This window comes from Ovis aries, chromosome 3, assembly GCF_016772045.2.
Source record: "Ovis aries strain OAR_USU_Benz2616 breed Rambouillet chromosome 3, ARS-UI_Ramb_v3.0, whole genome shotgun sequence".
Taxonomy (NCBI): Eukaryota; Metazoa; Chordata; class Mammalia; order Artiodactyla; family Bovidae; genus Ovis; species Ovis aries.
In genome coordinates this window covers 44,423,964-44,445,818 of record NC_056056.1, presented here as the reverse complement: position 1 = coordinate 44,445,818, position 21,855 = coordinate 44,423,964, and the positions used below count along the sequence as shown (strand labels likewise).

The window sequence follows — 21,855 nt, the reverse complement described above, 5'->3', positions numbered from 1 at the left end:
CGAATAACACATACGACATTAATTTATGTCAAACAATACAGGAAACCATCAGTTGAAATAATTATCCTGCCAACACTGACCAAGATGATCTTTATGATATCTGTAGGAGGCAAGACAGGATATTAGTTGTTATTTTCATCTTTTAGTGAGGAAACTAAGGCTAATAAAGTTAACCAAGTAATTTATCCAGGGTTTTCAAGTTCTAAGTGGCAGACGAAAAATAAAAAACAGGCTATTTTCTAAAGTCTGCTTTTTCCAATACACTCTTCTGCCTCCCTAGAAATCAATACTGTTATAGACCCTGAAACAGAAAAAAAATACCAATAAATTAAAACAAACTAACCCTTGGATGAAGTGAAGTGAAGTCGCTCGGTCGTGTCCAACTCTTTGCGACCCCATGGACTGTAGCCTACCAGGCTCCTCTGTTCATGGGATTTTCCAGGCAATAGTACTGGAGTGGATTGCCATTTCCTTCTCCAGGGGATCTTCCCAACTCCCGCATTGTAGACAGACGCTTTACCGTCTGAGCCGCCAGGGAACCCTTGGATAATAGTACATATTTTGTAGGGATACTTTTAAAGGGACTTCAGTGTTTACAGCTTTAGAGACTGATTATGTATAGTTGATCCTTGAACAGGAGTTTGAATTGGAAAGGTCCACTTATACACAGATTTTTCTCAACATAGTACCTTAATTTTCATTTTATAGATCTCTAAGTGTGGGGGAAAGTTTGTGCTCAATTAGAGATCACAATATGTGGAATCCTAAGAACTAGAGTTTCAGTCTTGATTCTAATTAAATTGTTTTAGCCTCCTACCCTTGGGTGAATCATTTATCAGTTGCTTTGTTTTTGAGACAGAAACAGCAGTAGTTGGATTTTCCACTGTATAGGTAGAGTCAATGCCTCTTCCCCTGCCACCACCACGTTATTCAAGGGGCAACTCTAATGTATAACACACCTAATCTAGTATACCTAATATACAATAATGAAGTTCACTTACTTCCTAAATCTCTCTGAACCCTAGAATCTGGACTGTTATCATTTGGGGTCACGCTAATGAGAAAAAGCCATTTAAAAAATAATGCCTAAAGGACTCCTTTAACATGGCTATCTATAGATAACAAGAAAGATTAGATGAGAATGATGAAATTGAATTTCCACTACAGAATGAATTATATTCATTGCAGTTTACTAAGCAATGAACTTAAGAATATATGTGTCTTGGCCTCAAATTCTTTTTGGAATAAGAAAGTATATAAATTATAAACAAATATATGAAATATGCATGTATACCAACATACATACACATATACATGAAAATTTCAAATAATTATTATTGTTTTATTCCTTTTCACTAGGAAACTGGTAAAAGCCCTCAAGCTAACATGACTTGAGGAAAGTTATGGTCTAGTTAGATCCTTTTTTTTTTTCATTATCCTCTTACTCCATTTGTGCCTTTATCTGGTCTCTATCCCATGCTGATTTGTGTTAAAAAAGCTTACATATCAAACAACTTAAATCTCTAAATCTGTCTGTGATGCTCCAAATTCAGACAGTAGTTCTTCAATAAATTTATTTCTATTATTTGAATAATCTTAGTTTTTAATTTGTCCATGCAAAGCCAAACCTTCAATAGGTTTGTCAACCTCTAATGTTTTCTCTGTAACATTCTTTTTGAAAGTCACTGATAACTGAGAAGAGCCTCTATCTCCTAGCACTGCTCTCTGCTCCAAATTCTTATTTTCTTGGCATACTACACAGCAGTTGTGGGAGGAGTAATACAAACCAGAATTTCCTAATTTTGTTTTGAATGGCTTATAGCTGTGAAGCATGATATTAAGCCTTTCAGGCCTGGGACAGGCAGTTTCGACCCCCTGGACTGCCTGCCTCCAGCTGCTCACAGGCTTTATCAGAAGATGGCCCAAAGAAATCAGAGGTGGAATGGGTGATAAGAAATGTCTAGTAGTTCCACTAGGCCTCTTATCCAAGGTGAACAGCAGTACGCTCAGCAGTTGGCTGCTGAAATAGACGTCCAGATGGTAGAATACATCCTTGACTGTACTCAGCACATTGTCACCAGCATGGAGCTCCAGGATGGTGCCACTCTGATGGCTCTGAAACTCTGACTTCACAGACATCAGACTCTTCTGATTGGTTGCAGCTGATGTGCCCTCTTAATGTCATGCGAAGTAGTTTCAGCCTGATTGATCCAACAATGCACGTGTGTTTCACAAGCTAAAGCCTCAACATTATTTTAAAATACTTGCTAGAAAAAACTTCAGTTGGATTAAAAAATCCATTTGCCTTATCATAATACTGTGTTCATAGATAAAAAAGCTGTCAGATTCTTTGAATAGAATATCAATCATTATACATTTTTGAACGGTTGCAAAAGAAAAGGTTTAAATTTTTTTTTTACCTTGTATTTGTGCAATGTTCCTCATGAATGGTGACTGCATCAGTTTCCTATGGCTGCTGAAACAAATTACCACAGTCCAAGTGGTTTATAACAACATGTATGTATTCCCTTACAGTTCTGGAAGTCGAAATGGATTTCTCTGGGCTGAAATTAAGATGTAAGAGGGGCCACGCAACCTTTGGAGGCTCTAAGGGACGAACATTTCTTTGCCTTTTCCAGCTTATGGTGGCCATCTTCATTCTTTAGCTCATGGCTTTGAATCACATCATCTTTCTCTCCCTCTGCTTCCATCATCACATGGTTTTTTCTTCTCTGTCTTCGAATCTCCCTCTGTATACATTTATTACGGACACTTGTGATTACATTTAGGACCTACCCAAATAAACCAGGATAATCTCTCCACATGAAAATCCTTAAATTAGTTCCGTTTTTGAAGTCCCTGTTACCAGACGGGATAATACTCATAGGTCCCGGGGATTAAGAACTAGATATCATTGGGAGGCATTTTCCAGCCTACTACAGTGACTCTCAAGAATTTGAAGAGATTAACAGTTGAAAATCTTTATCAGAACCCATGTAGAGCTATTTCAGGCATTAAACTTGATTTTTAAAATAATATGTTCAGGTACAGAAGTTCAAATTTCTCATTCAAAAATTTGAAGGTTTCATCTCAGTTCAGTTGCTCAGCTGTGTCTGATTCTTTGCAACCCCATGGACTGCAGAATGCCAGGCTTTCCTGTCCTTCACTATCTCAGGTTTTTTTACAAATTTAACAGTTAATATTTTTCATATTACTTTACATTTATTTTTATTTTCATTATTTTATATATATTTTTAAAGTGGTTAATTTTTCAGCAAGTCCAGTATAGATATCTACAAATTCCCTTCAGGTTACCATAGTATACCATATTCTCTCTGTCTTACGATGAGGAAAGGTTGGGAAATATAGTTCTACAAAGTTTAGGAGACTAAAACAATGGAGGAAAGAATGTCCAAGGAATATGTGAGCAAAGTCCATATCTATTATAACAAGCAGTTAAAATGTACAATAACAAGAATCCAGAAACCAAAGAAATAGCAAAATAAGCACTTAAAAATAACAATCAGGTATAACTGAGGTAAACTGTCAGAAGAATAATGGTCTCCTTGGGTAACAGGATTGGAATAAAGAAAGGCAGAGCAGGAGAGAACTGCTATTCCTTATAGGCATTTTGGTACATTAGTTGTTTTTCATTTTTTTTTTTTTTTAAGATGAGCATCATTATTGAAAAGTTTTTAAAAAGTTTAATCAAAAATGATATCAGAACTTAACATATACCACATTTTTTCCTATGGTCTTTTCTCTAATATGACAGTCCTACTCCTTTTCATTCTAAGAAGGGAAAAAAAAAAAAAACAGCTTTTGTTTGCTAATCATATTACCCATTTTAATGGCACAGTTAACCTAGTTATTTAAGCTTCATCCAAAGAACAGTCCTGAGGATCTTTTCTTTAATATTTAGTTAGGGTGGTGAATGTAAATGCTTAAAATAAATTCCCTGAGCCTAAGTGAGGGAACAGAAATTCTTTATCCTTTCCTTCCCAGTGGTGGCACTGGCAGGCAATTTAATAAGCTAGACGAGAGGCAGAGATGTTTGGAAAGCTATCAAAAGATGTTTGATGGAATACACAGTGGGGAATCTTTAATATGTTTAAAAGAGGAAGAAAAACAGGATTAAACTGAATACTTTTCTATTTATCAGTTCTTTTTGAGGATTTCAAAGTCAATAAGTAATTTTATCACCTATGTATACATCACCTTAGTAAAGAAGTATAAGGTTTATTTTATCTTATAAGTTTAGTAACAGAAACGGCAACCCACTCCAGTGTTCTTGCCTGAAGAATCCCAGGGATGGGGGAGCCTGGTGGGCTTCCGTCTATGGGGTCGTACAGAGTCGGACACAACTGAAGTGACTTAGCAGCAAGAGATGTATTATTCCTTAATGAGTTTTTTCATATTTCTGAATTATGACTATATAACAATCTGTGTTTATTAGAAACTCTTGAGTGAATACAGACTATTCTTTACAGTTATTCCTGGGCCTGTTCATTATGCCTCTATAATCAAGGGGTTATATGCAGTTTGGCATAGAAGTGAGATTTAACAATTTATGGGCATCACCATTTGTCACCAACATTCTCCTCTGGACAACATGTAGAATAAGAGTAACAGGAGACAACATAGAAAAAACCTGACTTCTATGCAACTTTCAAAGGAGAACCGGGAAGGAAATTATCCATAAGCATGAACAAGATGATGCATGTTGTGGTTAAACTGTATTTTTGCAAGCCTGGTGACTATTAATACTACTCAGAAGATTGGTTTACCAACTCTTGAGATAATGTGAAAAACTCTGTTTTTAAAAACATCTTATTTGAAATAATTGCTGTGATATAAAGCAATATTGTTGTGATATAAAGTTATATAACCTTCAAATGTAATTTTAAAAATCATACTATGAATAAATGGAAGGATACGTTATAATTGAAACTCACAACTTGTTTCAGAAAACTTCCTGACTCATTAACAACAGGGTGTTGGCAACAGGAAAGAATGAAGTCTTTCTCTTCCTCAAGTATTTGGAAACATCATTCATTTCCTCTAGTAGTCTGTTTCACAGATATTACTTGATATCATTTTCCAGTTAACCCTGTTTGGTCACTTTTTGACTCAAGTAAAATGCCCTACTGTTATGTCTAGTCAATAACTGGCAACTTCTGACTAATTAATAGTAGTCCCCTTTTTCTTCTTTCAGTGGGTGGCCTAGGATTTAGATGAGTATAGATGGGTGCCAATGTTGAATGTGGGCAATAGTTTAGTGTGTAATTGTTGCTTGGTCTCTTGGCTAAACTTTGGGCATGACATAGAAATTTTTATGTCTTTGACATGTTCTCCAAAACTGCACTGCTTTATTTTCTTGTGTGTGGGGAACAGGGTCAAAATAGACAGGAAAAGAATTAAAAGACCACACACATTGCTGATCTGTACACTAATTTCATACTTTAGCAATTTCTAAACCACCACATATTAGATAATGCTTATGGTGGGTAGTTAGGTAGTTAGGAAAGCTTACTGTCAAGTCATTAGGATGGTGCATTTTCTGCTATTACTCTTTTACGTTGGCCCAAGTTCACATTCTTGGTGGAAATAACTGAAACTTAAAAATTCTTTACCTCTAAATTTATGTTTAAAATGTAATCTTATTTACAGCTCTCAAAGGGTAGAGACTAGGATACAACACTGCAAGTTGAAAAGATTTATTGGCACTAGACTGGTCACAAAGAATAAATTTATTGAGTTCTTGCTATGCACCAGATACTATGTCAAGCATTAAATCTAAATAGGCACCAAAAAAGGGATGCTTAGAAATAAGGCAGGAGCCATTATTTCCTTGTGTTGATAGAATGTTCCTGTCTAAAGAAAAAGATACAACAAGGTTGTTATATATCCCAGACATAGAACTGGGTAAATTAAACTGAATTTTCTCAAGTTTCTACTCAGAAGTAGAAGAAAGAATGAGAAAATTATAAGCAGAATTTATATCATCCTTGGATGGTAGTATATAGTACCAGTGAAAAATTGGCTTCCAGCATTCTTTTTAATTTACAGTTAATTTCATTTCAACTCATCCCTGTGTGTACACACACTCCTTCCCAGGTCACCATTTACTTCTTCCTTTAGATTCTGCCCCTGCTCCCCACACATACACCTAAATTTCTTTAAAACTTTCATCTGTAAATCTATCCATTTACATTACAAATATCTAATTTTACAGACTATCAGTGTCATGGACCCTAAACGAAAATTTCACAGTAGTGTATTATGAAAAAAAAGACCACGCATACACACACAAAATGACTTTTCAGTCATTAAAATATGTAAATATATTTCAGAAATAGACAATAGCCTTCTAAGAAGACTTGAAACTTCTCCATGGCCCTGATATTTTCCCCTTAATCCCATCTGGTCTGCCAAGTAAGATTGTTTCTAGAGGTTCTGAGGGAGTAAGAGGCTCTTTTACAAAATGTTTGGGGGTTCAGAATTGAAACTTAAAGCACTGTATACAGAAATTCCATTTTACAGGGCACTATGGAATTCCAGTTGAGCTATTTCAAATCCTAAAAGATGATGCTGTGAAAGTGCTGCACTCAATGTGCCAGCAAGTTTGGAACTCAGCAGTGGCCACAGGACTCGAAAAGGTCAGTTTTCATTCCAATCCCAAAGAAAGGCAATGCCAAAGAATACTCAAACTACTGCACAATTGCACTCATCTCACATACTAGTAAAGTAATGCCCAAAATTCTCCAAGTCAGGCTTCAACAATATGTGAACCGTGAACTTCCAGATGTTCAAGCTGATTTTAGAAAAGGCAGAGGAACCAGAAATCAGATTCCCAGCATCCTTTGGATCACTGAAAAAGCAACAGAGTTTCAGAAAAACATCTATATCTGCTTTATTGACTATGCCAAAGCCTTTGACTGTGTAGATCACAACAAACTGTGGAAAATTCTGAGAGACGGGAATACCAGACCACCTAACCTGCCTCTTGAGAAATCTGCATGCAGGTCAGGAAGCAACAGTTAGAACTGGACATGGAACAACAGACTGGTTTCAAATCGGCAAAGGAGTATATCAAGGCTGTATACTGTCATCCTGCTTATTTAACTCATATGCAGAGTACATCATGAGAAACGCTGAGCTGAATGAAGCACAAGCTGGAATCAAGACAGCCGGAAGAAATATCAATAACCTCAAATATGCAGATGACACCACGCTTATGGCAGAAAGTGAAGAATTAAAGAGCCTCTTGATGAAAGTGAAAGAGGAGAGTGAAAAAGTTGGCTTAGCTCAACACTCAGAAAACTAAGATCATGGCGTCTGGTCCCATCACTTCATGGCAAATAGATGGGGAAACAGCAGAAACAGTGGCTGATTTTATTTTGAGGGGCTCCAAAATCACTGCAGATGGTGACTGTGGCCATGAAATTAAAAGATGCTTGCTCCTTGGAAGAAAAGTTAGAACAATCTAGACAGCATATTAAAAAGCAGAGACATGACTTTGCCAACAAAGGTCCGTCTAGTCAAGGCTATGGTTTTTCCAGTAGTCATGTATGGATGTGAGAGTTGGACTATAAAGAAAGCTGAGCACAGAAGAATTGATGCTTTTGAACTGTGGTGTTGGAGAAGACTCTTGAGAGTCCACTTGGACTGCAAGGAGATCCAACCAGTTCATCCTAAAGGAAATCAGTCCTGGGTGTTCACTGGAAGGACTGATGTTGAAGCTGAAACTCTAATACTTTGGCCACCTGATATGAAGAACTGACTCATTTGAGAAGACCCTGATGCTGCTAAAGACTGAAGGTGGGAGGAGAAGGGGATGACAGAGGATGAGGGGTTGGATGGCATCACCAACTCAATGGACATGAGTTTGAGTAAACTCTGGGAGTTGGTAATGGACAGGGAAGGCTACGTGCTGCAGTCCATGGGGTCGGCAAGAGTCGGACACGACTGAGGGACTGAAGTGAACTGAACTGATTTGAAATAATATTTGGGAATACAGCTTCTAGAGTTTTACTTCTCTAAGAGCCAGCCTCTGAATTGATATGATTTAACCACTGAAGACAGGCAGTTTCTTTTTAGAGATTTCTTGAGGCAGCAAGTGTACAACATCCTTTGATACTATATCTTAATATATAATCGTTCATAAACCAAGATGTCATTCTTAAATTTTACCAAAAACTCTTGCTGCAATTAAAACTCAATTCCTCTCCCTTAATCTTTTGGTAGGTAGAAAATAACTGATCATCCTTCTTACAATAAAACCTCCATAATTAAAGACTCTTCACCACTCTTCAACTTTATTACCTTTCAGCTAAGCAACGGAGAAGGCAATGGCACCCCATTCCAGTGCTCTTGCCTGGAAAATCCCATGGACCGCGGAGCCTGGTGGGCTGCAGTCCATGGGGTCGCTAAGAGTCAGACACGACTGAGCAACTTCCCTTTCATTTTTCACTTCCATGCATTGGAGAAGGAAAGGGCAACCCACTCCAGTGTTCTTGCCTGGAGAATCCGAGGGATGGGGGAGCCTGGCGGGCTTCCATCTATGGGGTTGCGCAGAGTCGGACACCACTGAAGCAACTTAGCAGCAGCAGCAGCAGCAAAGCAACGCTATGGGGCTCAAATTTTTTGGTAGTATTTTATTTTGGTGTTGACCCTGATGGATAAATACTGCTCACCTAGTGCTGGAAAAATTCCTCTACTGTACATAAAGGCTTCTACTGAAGTGTAGACATTCTACTACACTTCTTTGGTTTTATTTGTGGAAACTACTTTTATAGCTGAGAGGTTTTCGGGTGTGATCTTTTTGGATTTCACAGAAAAAATATTATATGAAAGGTTATTGTTCTCCAGTATGGCAAATGAATCACTGGTCTTTTCTGTGTTACTTCAGTAACATTCCCATAGGAATAGGCAGCAGTAAAAAGATTAGTTTGTTTACAGAATGAGTCACTTAAAAACTCTCGCTTACCTTGGTTGATTAGTGTTTTCCAATGCCTCAAACTCTTCTAGAATGACTTGATTTATAGAAGGCACCTTAAGATAGCGCTGACAATTCACTTGTCCCAGTGCAGGCGGGTTGAGTGATGACTTGTAAAGTCTGAGATACACCCAATGGCCGGCGCACTGGGTCATATAGGCTTGGCAATACCAGGTGTGATTTAGCGGCGTTGGGCGGGCCCTCTTGCAGTCCCCGAGTCACTGCCAACGTTCTAGCTTTTAAAATCCTCTTTCCTTGAGGACTTCAAGAGTCTACTAAACGGTAAGCATTTCATGATGGGTAACCTAAGCCATTTCCCCTTTTATCAGAAAAGGAAACCGTTTAGCACAGCGAAAATCTCTGTAGGAATTGGAACCGGGGTGGTACTCTGGTGCGAGAGCCTTCACATGGCATTTTCTTCGATGCCCTACATTTCTCCTCCTGTTAGTAAGTACCACACATCCAACTGCTTATTCCTTAACCCTCCCGAATTTTCACCCTCCCGACACCAGCTGTGTGAGAAGAGTTTGCGTTTACTGAGAAGGGCCTGGCTCTCAGGGTAGTTGCTTTGGGGGGCGGGGGTGCGGGGGCGGAGGGCGATCTGGCTCTATCGGCCGGGTACACGACTATCTTCAATCTCTGGTAAGCGGAAACATTTTTAAGCAGTACGAAAATAACCAATCGTGCTTCAGGTTCTCTCTCTTGCTAAAGTATCTGTGGAAGGCTGGGAGTTGTACTGGTGAAACACTCCTTTCACAACCACAGAACGCGCGGCTCCCATCCCAGCTTCGGCTCCGCTGGGCTGCCTCAGGCCGCAGACGCCCTACCCCCTGCCACCTCCGTGCGTCTCATAGGCCAGGCCCTGAACCCGCCTCGGCTCCTGACTGGAGGCTGCTCCTGTCTGTCTGCGAGGTGGGGACATTTCCGCATTGAAGGGGCTGCTCCAAATGGAGGGGGATGGGAGGTGTTTAGGAGAAAGTGGGGGCTTTGGCTGTCGGAATCCCGCAGCTAGGTGGACGGAGGGGGTCAGCAGCTGGGCTGTGACAACTAGCGAGGGGCTCGAGGTGTGCATTTGTGAGGGGAGAGAGGGAGAGAGAAGGGTGCCTCAGAGGTGACATTCTCTCAGCCTGCAAGTCTTCTTCCAGGGGCGCCACAAACGCCCCCAGTTTCCCAGCTGCTAAAGGAAGAGGAGGAAGGTGGGTCTCGGTGGCGGTTTGGGGAGGGGCCGGGGCGGGCTTCCCACCACTCTAAGGGCGAGTGTGTTGCCCTTTCTGAGGCTTGTAGAGCCCGTCTACTCAACCTGCACTTTGGCCCCGGAGGCCGAATTTGGGGTTCGGCCAAGAGAAACTAGAATGTGTGAGGGTTGGGGCTGACTCCTGTCCCTCGGATTCGGGGCGGCACATGGGTTCTCGCCTCGCGGGTGGCCCCCTAGTGTCCGCTGCGGGGGAGGGGCTCTGTAGCTTTCGGCCCCTCCCGGGAAAAAGCCGCGGCCGCTCGCAGCTGGGAGGCTGGCGTCTGGAGGCCCCGGCCCGCCTCCAGACGGCACGCCGAGTTCTTAGCGCCTCCAAGTCCCGGGATGTTTCTGAGCGGGTAGAAAGGACTGCATCGCCCCCCTTGGCAGGCCTCCCCCTCCTCCCGATCCCTGCTGGGGCGGGGACCGCTGTTGGCCTGAGTTTCTCCGGGAACTGTCCTGAGGCCGGAAGGCAGCAAGGGGAGGGGATGTAGGGGTGCGGCCCGCCTGTGCCTGCGGCTGTCCAGCCCCCGAGGGCGTGGGGACCCGGGGTGGGGGGCGGTGAAGCCGCTTTAGATCCGCCTCTTTCATTGATGAAATTTAAGTTCGTGTGATTTTACCTTTTCCGGGAGCCTCCAGCTGGCCCTCATTTGTGTCAGGGGTGCAGTGTAGGCTGGAGTTCCAAGCAGACTCAGTCGCACCAAGTTTCTGTCTTTTGAAAGTGGGGAAGGGGGTTAAGTTTTGTTGTTTTTTTTTTTTGGAGGCAGTTTTAGTTTTTTGAGTAAATACTCTAAGTGGCCAAACATAGGAAGAGAAGAAAGAATTCGTCATTTGTTAAAGCAGAAGTGGAAGAAAGACCTCTATAGCGTTGACTCCTCTAGACACTTAAATATATTTGTAAGCCAGAGTATTTTAATAAATCCCTAAAATGTCGAGATTTGTACAAGGTAAGACACGCTTCTTATCTCCCGGGTTGCTCTAGCAGTACCGAACTTGGGGACCGGCAGTGGAGAGGTTGGTGGGTGGTTTGGAAGTGGAAATGTTCATTTGAGATACTATTTGCGAAACCCTTTTCTATAAATTGACATTTGAGCTGTCTTGAGCTGCTGGGTTGGCGTTTCAGATAACGTATCATTTATACCCTTGTACTCTGCTGCTTTTAGTTCTGCCTCCGTGAAATCAGGTTAGTAGCACCCTGGCTTCCCGGGATAGTGGCTGTGAATGATGATAAAACAGGATTTTGGCTGCCGATTGATCCCTGTACTCTTTTCGTGGTCGAAGTCGAGGTAACTCTGGGTGCGGACGGGAAGGGGAACTGAGAGGGTTGAGGAAAGGCAGGTGGGTTTAGCCAGGACGGTTGGGGAAGCTTTAGTGTTCTCAGCTTCTCCGTTTGGGTGTACGTGGTCTGAGTCTCAGATTCATTTATTGCGAAACAGGGAGTAGCTCGTAGAAGTTGGAGGTCATTTCAGCAGAAGAAATGACTTTGCTGCATTGCTGTTTGTTTGTTTGTTTGTTTTTTCCCTCCTTTGAAATCTGTAAAGATTATTACGGTTTCTTTGAAATTAGCAAATTGCTCTCTAATTCTACGTGTGTGTTTGGAAAAGGTTTAAAGAATGCATCTCAATTGAATTAAGCAGTAATGTTATGTGTGTGCATGTGTGTGTGTACACTTTGAAATTGGTGCTACCTTAAACCTCTGACATCAGTGTGTAGCATGGGACTTGTCTTCTCTGTATGCAAGGAAGCCCTTTTTTTGAGGACCCAAGAGTGTGAAAGCTTCAGCCATCTTGCTGAAAACACAGCTAGTAAAGTTCACAACCACTTAATGTGGCTCTGAATAAATGCAGATGTACTTTTAAAAAATTGTGTCAATAATGGCCATCATTTGGTCCTGGGAATAAAAATGTCATAGTAGGTTTTATATCACTTTATTAACTCTTGAGTTTTATATAATAAGAGACTTTGACTGCCTGCATTATTTTGAAAACAGATGGGATTCTTATCTGCCTTTAGCACTAAGCTCAGAAATGTCACTTTTCATTAAACTTCTAAATTCATATTATGCTTTATATGTGATGCTTCTTTATGTTCAGACTGAATAAATGTCTTAGTCAAGAACAGAAAGTAGAGGTAACTGTCAGAAGTTTGCTTGTTTTTTTAATGATAACATTTAATTACCAGAAAGCCAGTATTGAAATAATATGCTAGAGAAAAGTGGATAAGTCATTTCTTTTTAAGGATTGAGAATATTATTAAACTCCAGATGTTCCTGGTTGTTATGGTTTAGAGCAGCTTACAGAAGGGGTGCTGCACGTTGACTGGTTTCAAGTCTTTTGCTGTTAATGGCTAACTAACTGCTTTCAGGAGATATTAAGTGGCAATACCTGGGTATGTTGTTATTCCTTTCTCTTGTCATCCACTTTTTCTTTTTTAATAAACTTTTTTATCTTGGGATACCTTTAGATTTGTAAAAAAAGTCTCACATACATCAAAACTAAGAAATTATCACCAGTAACGTTACTGAACCACAGACAGACTTCCCATGATTCGATCCAACACTGCATTTACTTGCCATCCAATTTTGCTCTAAATGGTAGTTTTCATTTTTAAATTTGACAATTTTGCACAAAAAGATGACACACCTCTCCCCTCTGAAAAAAAATTTTAACATGATTTTGCTCCTGTTTATCATTGTTTAAATTTGTACTTCAAGTACAAGTAAATTCTCTGTGTATTAACTCTGTTGCTGTGATAAGTGATAAACTTTATTGGCACATAAATCCATTGTCTCCACATATCAGTTTTTTAAGTAAAAGGGTTGGGATTTTTGGTTTTGAATTTTTTGGTAATAGATGAAATTGATCTTTGCTGTTGTACTTATTGATATTTCTGTGCATTGATACTTAGCTTGTACCACTTCATAAGGAAAGGAATGGACAAATATTAGGCCCCTAAGGGAGGCCTGCAATTCATGGGGTCGCAAAGAGTCGGACACAACTGAGTGACTGAACTGAACTGAAGCTGTTTTCGTATGTTGTCTCATTTAAGCTTCACAAGAACCCTGAGAGGTAGTATATTTATAGGTGATGAAATTTAAGTATCTTAAATTCGTATATAAATGTGTCTTAACACTTGTCCATTCTAGTACCTTTTATTGCCTCGTAAGCTAAAAACTTATCAGGAACAATGGCTCCTTTCTCCAACTAGACTGTTAGTTCCCTGTGGGCAAAGATAATATTATATCCCTGGGGGAAATACAGTGTCTTGAAGTGGTGGACGCTCTGTAAGAACCTGTCACAGATGACAGATGAGAAACACAGCACTTTTCTTGTACTTTTTTAGTAGTTTAGCCCACATTTGGTTGTAGTTTATTAATAATACCTCTAACATAGTTGCTGAGAAAGGTAAAAGGGATGGACCCAGGTTTGAATCCTGTTACTGATAGGTGATCATAGACACATAACTTTTCTGAATCTTCATTTCTATTAATACTTATATAAACATTGTGTATTAACAGTTATGCCATAGGGTTTTTGAGAAGCTGAAATGAGACGAATTATGTGAGTGCAGTTTGATGGGCAGTAAACTTTCCTTTCCTTTCTTAAAATGATGATGCCTTTTTGGATAGCATTGCCACCATAAATATAACCACATGCCACCAACAGAAGCAGAACAAGTCACCTATGACAGTTCTTTATTTTCCTATTCCAGTTTTGGTGTTCAGGCCTCCAGCAACTTGGTGATACATATATTTTTAAAGTATGGAGTTGGAGGGGAAAGCTTGAACAATGATGTGAATACATAATTGGTGACAGTTTTTGTTTCAGTCCAGTCAACAACAAAATTTTGAGCTCTTCTAATATGCTAAATTGGGATTTCTCTTGTATCCCTTATGATGGGCACAGATCTGGGTATTATACCTGTGTGTTGTGTGCATGTATATTTAAATGTCCTGAAATCTGGTTTCTACACTTGGCTTGAATCTCTTGTCTCAAGTCTAGGCTCTGTACATTATTAGAATGCTAAGTATTTCCATTCTTAAGCACTTTGACTGTAAGTTATTAGGTAGAAATGTTTAACTAATAAAAATATTTAACATCAGTAGGTAGGAGAATTCTCAGTATATGTAATACTCAGCCAGAAGAAGATTTAACTTACTTTGGGCATCTCTCAAGTCTGTGTTCCTCAGGCACTTAAGATTCCTTCTCATAGGAGGATTGTTTATTGGATCTCTGGCTTAATTCCCTAATTGGTGTATTCTGCCCTCATGTCACCTTCTGTCTGTCTGTAAAATTTCGTCTCCATTTGCTAGGTTTCTCCATCCCAGGGGTTGTTGCAGGGTCCTCAATTATTCTAAATAAATGTGACTACTATTTGATTGAGTACTAAATAAATGTATCTACTACTTGTCATAGTTGGAGGTGACACCTCTTCCTGTGACCTGCTGGTTCATCAGCAGCTAGGACTTTTGCCAGGTGTGTCAATGGGTGTATTTGGAATTTGGCTTCCCAAAGGGTCTGAGAGCTACGGGGCAATCTCCATACATGATTTGAAACTTATAAATGGTGCTGGGCCTATTGTCATCTAGCCAACTAAGGCTGTGTTATTTACTTATGCTGTAATTTAGAGGAACTTTGAAACATCTCTTTCTTTCTTTCTTTTTTTTTTTTTTTTAATTAAAAAAATTTTTTTTTGTCTGCTCCGCATGCAGGTCATAGTTCCCCAAGCAGGGGTCAAACCCATGCTCCTGAAATGGAAGCGCAGAGCCTTAACTACTGGGCTACCAGGAAAGTCCCTAGAGGAACTTAAAAGCAAAAAAAAAAACTTAATCTATCTGAATTATATAAAAATGTCCCTTAATATTCTTAAGTTGAAGTCCTTCCTTCTATTTCAGGAAAAGCCATTTGAGTGCCTCTGTGTCACTTAAAAAATATTTGAGGCCTGTCAACTTTTCCATTTGTTGGAATTCTCTTTTCGTGTCTTTAGTTTGGTGATTCTTGTTTGGTCAATGGCAGCTAGCCAGGGAAGATTAGTTGAACTAATTATAACAGGAGGGGTCTCAGATGAACATCGGGGTGAGAAGCATTCTGGGGCTTGGTTGTAGAGGTCAGGCCTAAGCCTGGTTCTTCTCAAATCCTGAGACCAAATTTAGCCTGTAGCTGACTATTTAGATGACTAGGATGTTTTCAGCCCAGGGAGATTGTGGCATGGATTTGAGGCAAGGCTAGAGGTGGCAAAGCAATGATTAAGGCACACTTCTCATTTTTTAAAGATGTAGCTTAGCATTCATTATGTTGCTTGAGAAAGAGAAGGATTTAGTTAAATTCATAGACACAGTTATACATGAAAAATTAAAAGAAATTCAAAGAGTTGTACTGATGAACACTCTTTGTTTTCTAATGTGGATCTTGGTCAGATCATCTTTGTTCCAGTAAAATGGGTGATTTTGATAACTGGGTCTTTCTTCCAGTAAAATGGATGATTTTCATTTGTGAGAGTCTACCAGGTGGCTCAGTGGTAAAGGATCCACCTGCCAATTCAGGAGACACAAGTTTGATTCATGGGTCAGGAAGATCCCCTGGAGGGGGAAATGGCCACCCACTCTAGTATTCCTGCCTTGAAGATTCCACGGACCGAGCCTGGAGGGCTACAGTCCATAGGGTGGCAAGAGTCAGACACGACTGAGCTGAGCACTCATAAAGAAAAGAAATTGAACATTAGAGAAATAAGAAATATTAACTGGTATACTTCTTAGAAGTGCCATTTTAATATTCTGAAGGTAAATTGAAAAATAACTTTAAAAGGAAATTACAATGTTAATTTTGTAATATTGAGGCTTCCCTGGTAGCTCAGTTGGTAAAGAGAAACTGCCTGCAATGTAGGATACCCTGGTTTGATTTCCTAGGGCTGGAAGATCCCCTGGAGAAGGGATAGGCTTCCCACTCCAGTATTCTTGGGCTTCCCTGGTGGCCCAGTTACAAACTATTAATTTTGTAATATTATGTCACATTTTTCTTGTAATATACTAATAGTTCACATTCACAGTTCATACTCACTTCCCATTCTCTCTGTATTTATTTTTCTTCATAGAAAATTCCAGTAACTTGTGAATTGTAATGACTTTGCTTAAAAGATACTTATTTGTTTGAGGAACATTAGTTGGGCTTGTAATAAAAATATTCTGAGTCAAAGAATAATATACTGTAATTTTCCAGCTTCCACCAAGTTGAATTTGGTACTTTTTGTGGAAGTGCAGGTATTAGGAGTTCCCATCGGATCTCTCCGTTTCTGATAAGTTAGTATAAACAAGTATTTGAAAGTTTAACTCTGGATTACCTGTAAATATGAATAATTAAGAGTTGACTGTATTAACCTTGTGTAACATGATTCATCCTCATATCCAGAATTTATGCTAGTGGGGAAAATCCCAGTGATATTAGAATAAAATTGTTAGAGAATCCTCTGAAAATTTGGGATTTAATGAATGTGGAAATGTAATTCACTTTCCACCCTTTTGATTGCTTGGGATCTCTGTAGAAGCTTAGCTTTCTAGACTGTGTCCTTTTTTCACAGCCTACAGTTTCATTTCTGAACTATCATGTTTTGGACTTGGTGTAATGGTATTTGGAATTTTGGACGTCTTGGTCTTGGGTAATTTGATGGCTTATCCCAGGCACAGTGACTATTAATTGAAACCATATGTCTTAGATCTCTAAAATTCTACCACCAGCCATGCATCTTTCTATTAATAGCTTACTAAATTCTTTGCAAGTTGGGTTGCTAAACTATTGAAAGAAAATTAAACTTTATGTGTTTTTTAGTTGGGTTTATGTGTGAAAAGGGGGTTAATGCTCTGTTTGAAATCTGTTTCCCAGTTCTCTTGACTGGTGATGCAGGCATCTCTTTTAGTTTGTTGAGCAGTAATTGTCTAGGACTCAAATTCTGCCTCTGCCAATAGTCCCATTGTTTTTCTCAGTCACTGCCAAATGAAATTGACTGTGCCCCCAAAACCATTTTGACAATTAAGGATTGTTTTTGAGAGCCACGGAGAAATTGACTGTTGTCATCTTAGTTACTTATATAAACAACAAAATGTTTTGTTTTCCAAACCTTGCTAGATGCTTGTTAGTTTTTCTGTATAAATCAACAGAGTTCCATGTTTCTCTGTGATTTTTTAACTTGTATCTTAAAAAAAAAACAAACCACTATTCGTTATATTCATGTACATATTCATTATGCTCAGTCTACTGTTTAATTGTTAGTCTTCAAATTGTAAAAAATGCTATTCTAGGGGACACTCTGTTTAACAATGGTTCTACTTGCTCTTTGGTCACAAAGGTAATTGAAGTTTGTGTTTCTCTCTGGTTGTTGCCCTGGCAAAGGCTGATGTGATTTTCATTTATGTTACAACCCTACCTAGAATTTTAAAACTTCCAAAGAGTGCAGGAAAACAGAGTAACACAGTTCTGCAATGTGGGTTCATTTGCGGGTTCATTTATGCCAATGGTAAATGCTTAGTCCTGGTAATAAAATATTTATAGAGTACATAAAAGCTTTCTTCGATTTTTCATTGCCCAGAAAATAAACAATATAGAAGGAAAAGTGAAGAGCACAAGAGAATGTTTATTCTGATGTGTAGTTTTTCATTTTTCACCTTATGCAGTAACCTCACTTAATAGAGATATTTGAATTTTTGTCAGTTTTCCTTCAGATTTGGTAGCATACAACCTGGAGGTGGCAAGCCACGTAAATAAACGCACTGTAACAGAGAAAGGGGAGAACTTCCTCCAGGAAGAAGAAGCAGGGCACCAGGCAGCAGGGTTGGGATTCCTGCTTGTCACTGTAACTGTGTCCTTTGGCAAATCAGCATCTCTAGGGCCCTGTTTCATTTTCAGTGGAATTAGACTCATCCAGTTATTTCAAATCCTAAAAGGTGATGCTGTGAAAGTGCTGCACTCAGTATGTCAGCAAATTTGGAAAACTCTGCAGTGGCCACAGGACTGGGAAAGATCAGTTCTCATTCCAATCCCAAAGAAAGGCAATGCCAAAGAATGCTCAAACTAGCGCACAATTGCACTCATCCCACACGCTAGTAAAGTAATGGTCAAAATTCTCCAAGCCAGGCTTCAGCAATACATAACCGTGAACTTCCAGATGTTCAAGCGGGTTTTAGAAAAGGCAGGGGAACCAGAGATCAAATAGGCAGCATCTGCTGGATCATCGAAAAAGCAAGAGAGTTCCAGAAAAACATCTATTTCTGCTTTATTGAGTATGCCAAAGCCTTTGACTGTGTGGATCACAATAAATTGTGGAAAATTCTGAAAGAGATGGAAATATCAGACCACCTGACCTGCCTCTTGAGAAATCTGTATGCAGGTCAGGATGCAACAGTTAGAACTGGACATGAAACAACAGATTGGTTCCAAATAGGAAAAGGAGTCCGTCAAGGCTATATATTGTCACCCTGCTTATTTAACTTCTATGCAGAGTACATCATGAGAAACGCTGGGCTGGAAGAAGCACAAGCTGGAATCAAGATTGCCAGGAGAAATATCAATCACCTCAGATATGCAGATGACACCACCCTTATGGCAGAAAGTGAAGAGGAACTAAAAAGCCTCTTGATGAAAGTGAAAGAGGAGAGTGAAAAAGTTGGCTTAAAGCTCAACATTCAGAAAACTAAGATCATGGCATCCGATCCTGTCACTTCATGGCAAATAGATGTGAAAACAGTGACAGACTTTATTTTGGGGGGCTCCAGAATCACTCAAATGGTGATTGCAGCCATGAAGTTAAAAGACGCTTACTCCCTGGAAGGAAAGTTATGACCTACCTGGACAGAATATTAGAAAGCAGACCAACATTACTTTGTCAACAAAGGTCCATCTAGTTAAGGCTATGGTTTTTCCAGTAGTCATGTATGGATGTGAAAGTTGAACTATAAAGAAGGCTGGGTGCTGAAGAATTGATGCTTTTGAACTGTGGTGTTGGAGAAGACTCTTGAGAGTCCCTTGGACTGCAAGGAAATCCAACCAGTCCATCCTAAAGATCAGTCCTGAGTGTTCATTGGAAGGACTGATATTGAAGGTGAAACTCCAGTACTTTGGCAACCTGATGTAAAGAGCTGACTCATTTGAAAAGACCCCAATGCTCGGAAAGATTGAGGGCAGGAGGAGAAGGGGACGACAGAGGATGAGATGGTTGGATGACATCACTGACTAAATGGATATGAATTTGGGTAAGCTCCGGAGCTGGCGATGGACAGGGAGACCTGTAGGTGTGCTATATAGCTTATGGGGTTGCAAAGAGTTGGGCACGACTGAGCAACTGAACTGAACTGACTTTAAAGCCTTTCCAAGGTTAAGTTTTTTATATAAATGTACATATATCAAATTATAGGGCAAGCCTATTAAATCATTTTTTAGTCCTTTATATTGGTTTTATACTGTATCCCTTTACTGTCCTCTCAACAAATGGGTATGATAGGCCCCTACTATCCATGAAACTTGATGCCAAGTGATGTTATTTAACTAGTTGGCACATCTCTCCTGAATGTTCTGTTTTCCAGAAATGATATTTTCTGGGTTTTTCTTTTGATTTTTAATTGCTGTATGTTTGTTTTTTGTTTTTGTTTTTAGTTTTAAGAGCTACCATCTTGTATGAGAGCAAAGTTAAACATAATTATTAATGAGAAATCTGGTTTATGTATAAATTCTTTAACAGTTAAAAAAAATTAAGCATGCAATGCATGATTAACAAAAATCTTGATAATCAAGTATCTCTGCATATCTGGTGCTAGAACAGTTCTGAAAAGCCTGGTTGGTACCTTTTAATTTTTGTTAAAACTCATTTATAGCATTCATATGGCTTTTACCTGTGCAAGTGTTAGGATATACATGGATGAGTCATTAAAAGTCTTTGAAAATGTAAATAATCATGGTTTATAATATAAAATAATCAACACTAATAGGTTAAAATATAAAATACAATACTTTTAATACTAAAAGATCACATAAAATTGTATAAAATCAACTAATTGATTTTTCTTCATGATTGAATGACACGGACTTTATTTTTCTGTGTTTTTCCTGAATCAAGCTAAATTAAAATATATACATTACCCATTTTTGTTTAATCTCGAAAGTTTGTGAAGACATTACAGTGACATTTATACACAATAATAAAGAATTGAAAAACCTTCAGTGATCATTTTGTCTAGGCCTACAAGCTTGAAATTTCTTTGACCACATCCCTGAAACTGCCTGATAAATCAGCCTCTACTTGAGAAACCTTAGGGACTTCAAGTACTCAAGACACTGTCCCTACTTTTCTTAGCCCTTCTTCTCCATGGCTGGAAATCATGGCTGTTGACACTGTCTCTTTGACCTTACCAGGTACTTCCTCCACTGGACTGGACCCTAACATCTTTATACCCAGACATAGTTGTATCATAATAGACTCTTACTCATTGATTTAATAAACATTACTTGAGAATCTGCTATGTTTCTAACTCTGTTTTAAGAATACATTGGGATTACAGAGGTGAACAAAATACATATGATATATTCTTGGATATTACTGGGTAAGATATACATTGAATAAATCTAGAAAATATGATATCGTAAAGGGGAGGTTCAAGGATCTACCACCTGAAAACATGATGGGCAACTGTGCTTAGTTTAGAAAGATTTCTAGGAAGAGGTTACATTTAAACTAAACACTGACAAATGATATATTATTGGCTATTCAAACCACTACAGTGCTACAGACAGGCATCTCATCAAAGAATTAGTTTTTGGGGGTTTTGATATGTGTCTGATACAGTACAGATTAAAACCTCCACATAGCAGAGTTAGGGTAGAAAGGAGGACCTCTTTGAATGTTCAGAAGCTACTTACTACCTAGAACTCTAGGAGTGCCACCCCCGACAATAGGAGACGCTAACAGGTCACACAGAGTTTAAGCTTTGGGGGGCTGAGAGATCAGAGAGGTTTCCCAGTTGTTGGGATGATTCTTATGATTTTGGAATTCACAACTGGGCCTTTAATTTCTATTTTTTCCTCCTCATTTCTGCCCACCCTTCTCTAAAAGCATTGAATGACACTTGAGATATGTGTTTTGGAACAGTCTTACAATAGTTAGGATGGTTTTAATTTTATACAGCAGAAAAATACTGACTCAGTTGGCTTAAAAAAAAAATGAGAGACTTGAAGTGGGATGTTCCAGAGTTGTTTAATTCAGTACAAAAACAGCATCAGTCTTTTCTTTCTTCTGTCCTTTTAAGTATGTTTGCCTCCTTCTTGGGTCAGCTTTCTTCAGAGTCACTAAATATCAGAAGAAACCCAAGGTGAGGGGTAGACACATACTCATTTTTCTCAGGTTTCTGTTCTTTCAGTGAGGAATGCCTTTATCCAAAGTCCTTTGGCAAACTATATCTTTGAGGCTCACTGGCCAGAATCATTTTATGTTTCACATTTAAACCAATCCTTGGGAAGGCTTTCAACCAGTCTGGGCCTAGTGCCATCTTTGAAGGCCTTGAAACAGAGAACAGATGACCAGAATAGCACTGGGGTAGGAAGACCATTGACGTGCATGGCTGCTACAAACATGTTTAGATAATTGGAGT

At 39.2% G+C, this 21,855-nt stretch overlaps 2 protein-coding genes across 12 annotated transcripts in view; one reads left to right on the top strand and one right to left on the bottom strand.

Annotated features, from left to right (window-relative positions):
* WDPCP (WD repeat containing planar cell polarity effector) overlaps window positions 1–9,802 on the bottom strand; it is a 727,433-nt gene extending 717,631 nt beyond the window's left edge. For both annotated transcript variants that reach the window (XM_060412062.1, XM_060412070.1), the window contains exon 1: window positions 8,990–9,802. The gene's annotated coding sequence lies outside the window, so the exon portion shown is untranslated. The remainder of the gene's footprint in view (window positions 1–8,989) is intronic.
* UGP2 (UDP-glucose pyrophosphorylase 2) overlaps window positions 9,207–21,855 on the top strand; it is a 56,558-nt gene continuing 43,909 nt past the window's right edge. For 2 of the 10 annotated variants that reach the window (XM_042245996.1, XM_060412072.1), the window contains exons 1-2: window positions 9,927–10,194; window positions 11,393–11,412. Coding sequence is in view for 2 of the 10 variants with exons in the window: in XM_004005844.5 (XP_004005893.1) it covers window positions 11,158–11,176 (19 nt within the window). In the remaining 8 variants the exon portion in view is untranslated. The other 8 variants (XM_042245997.2, XM_060412074.1, XM_012168489.4 and 5 more) reach the window with 5 other exon arrangements.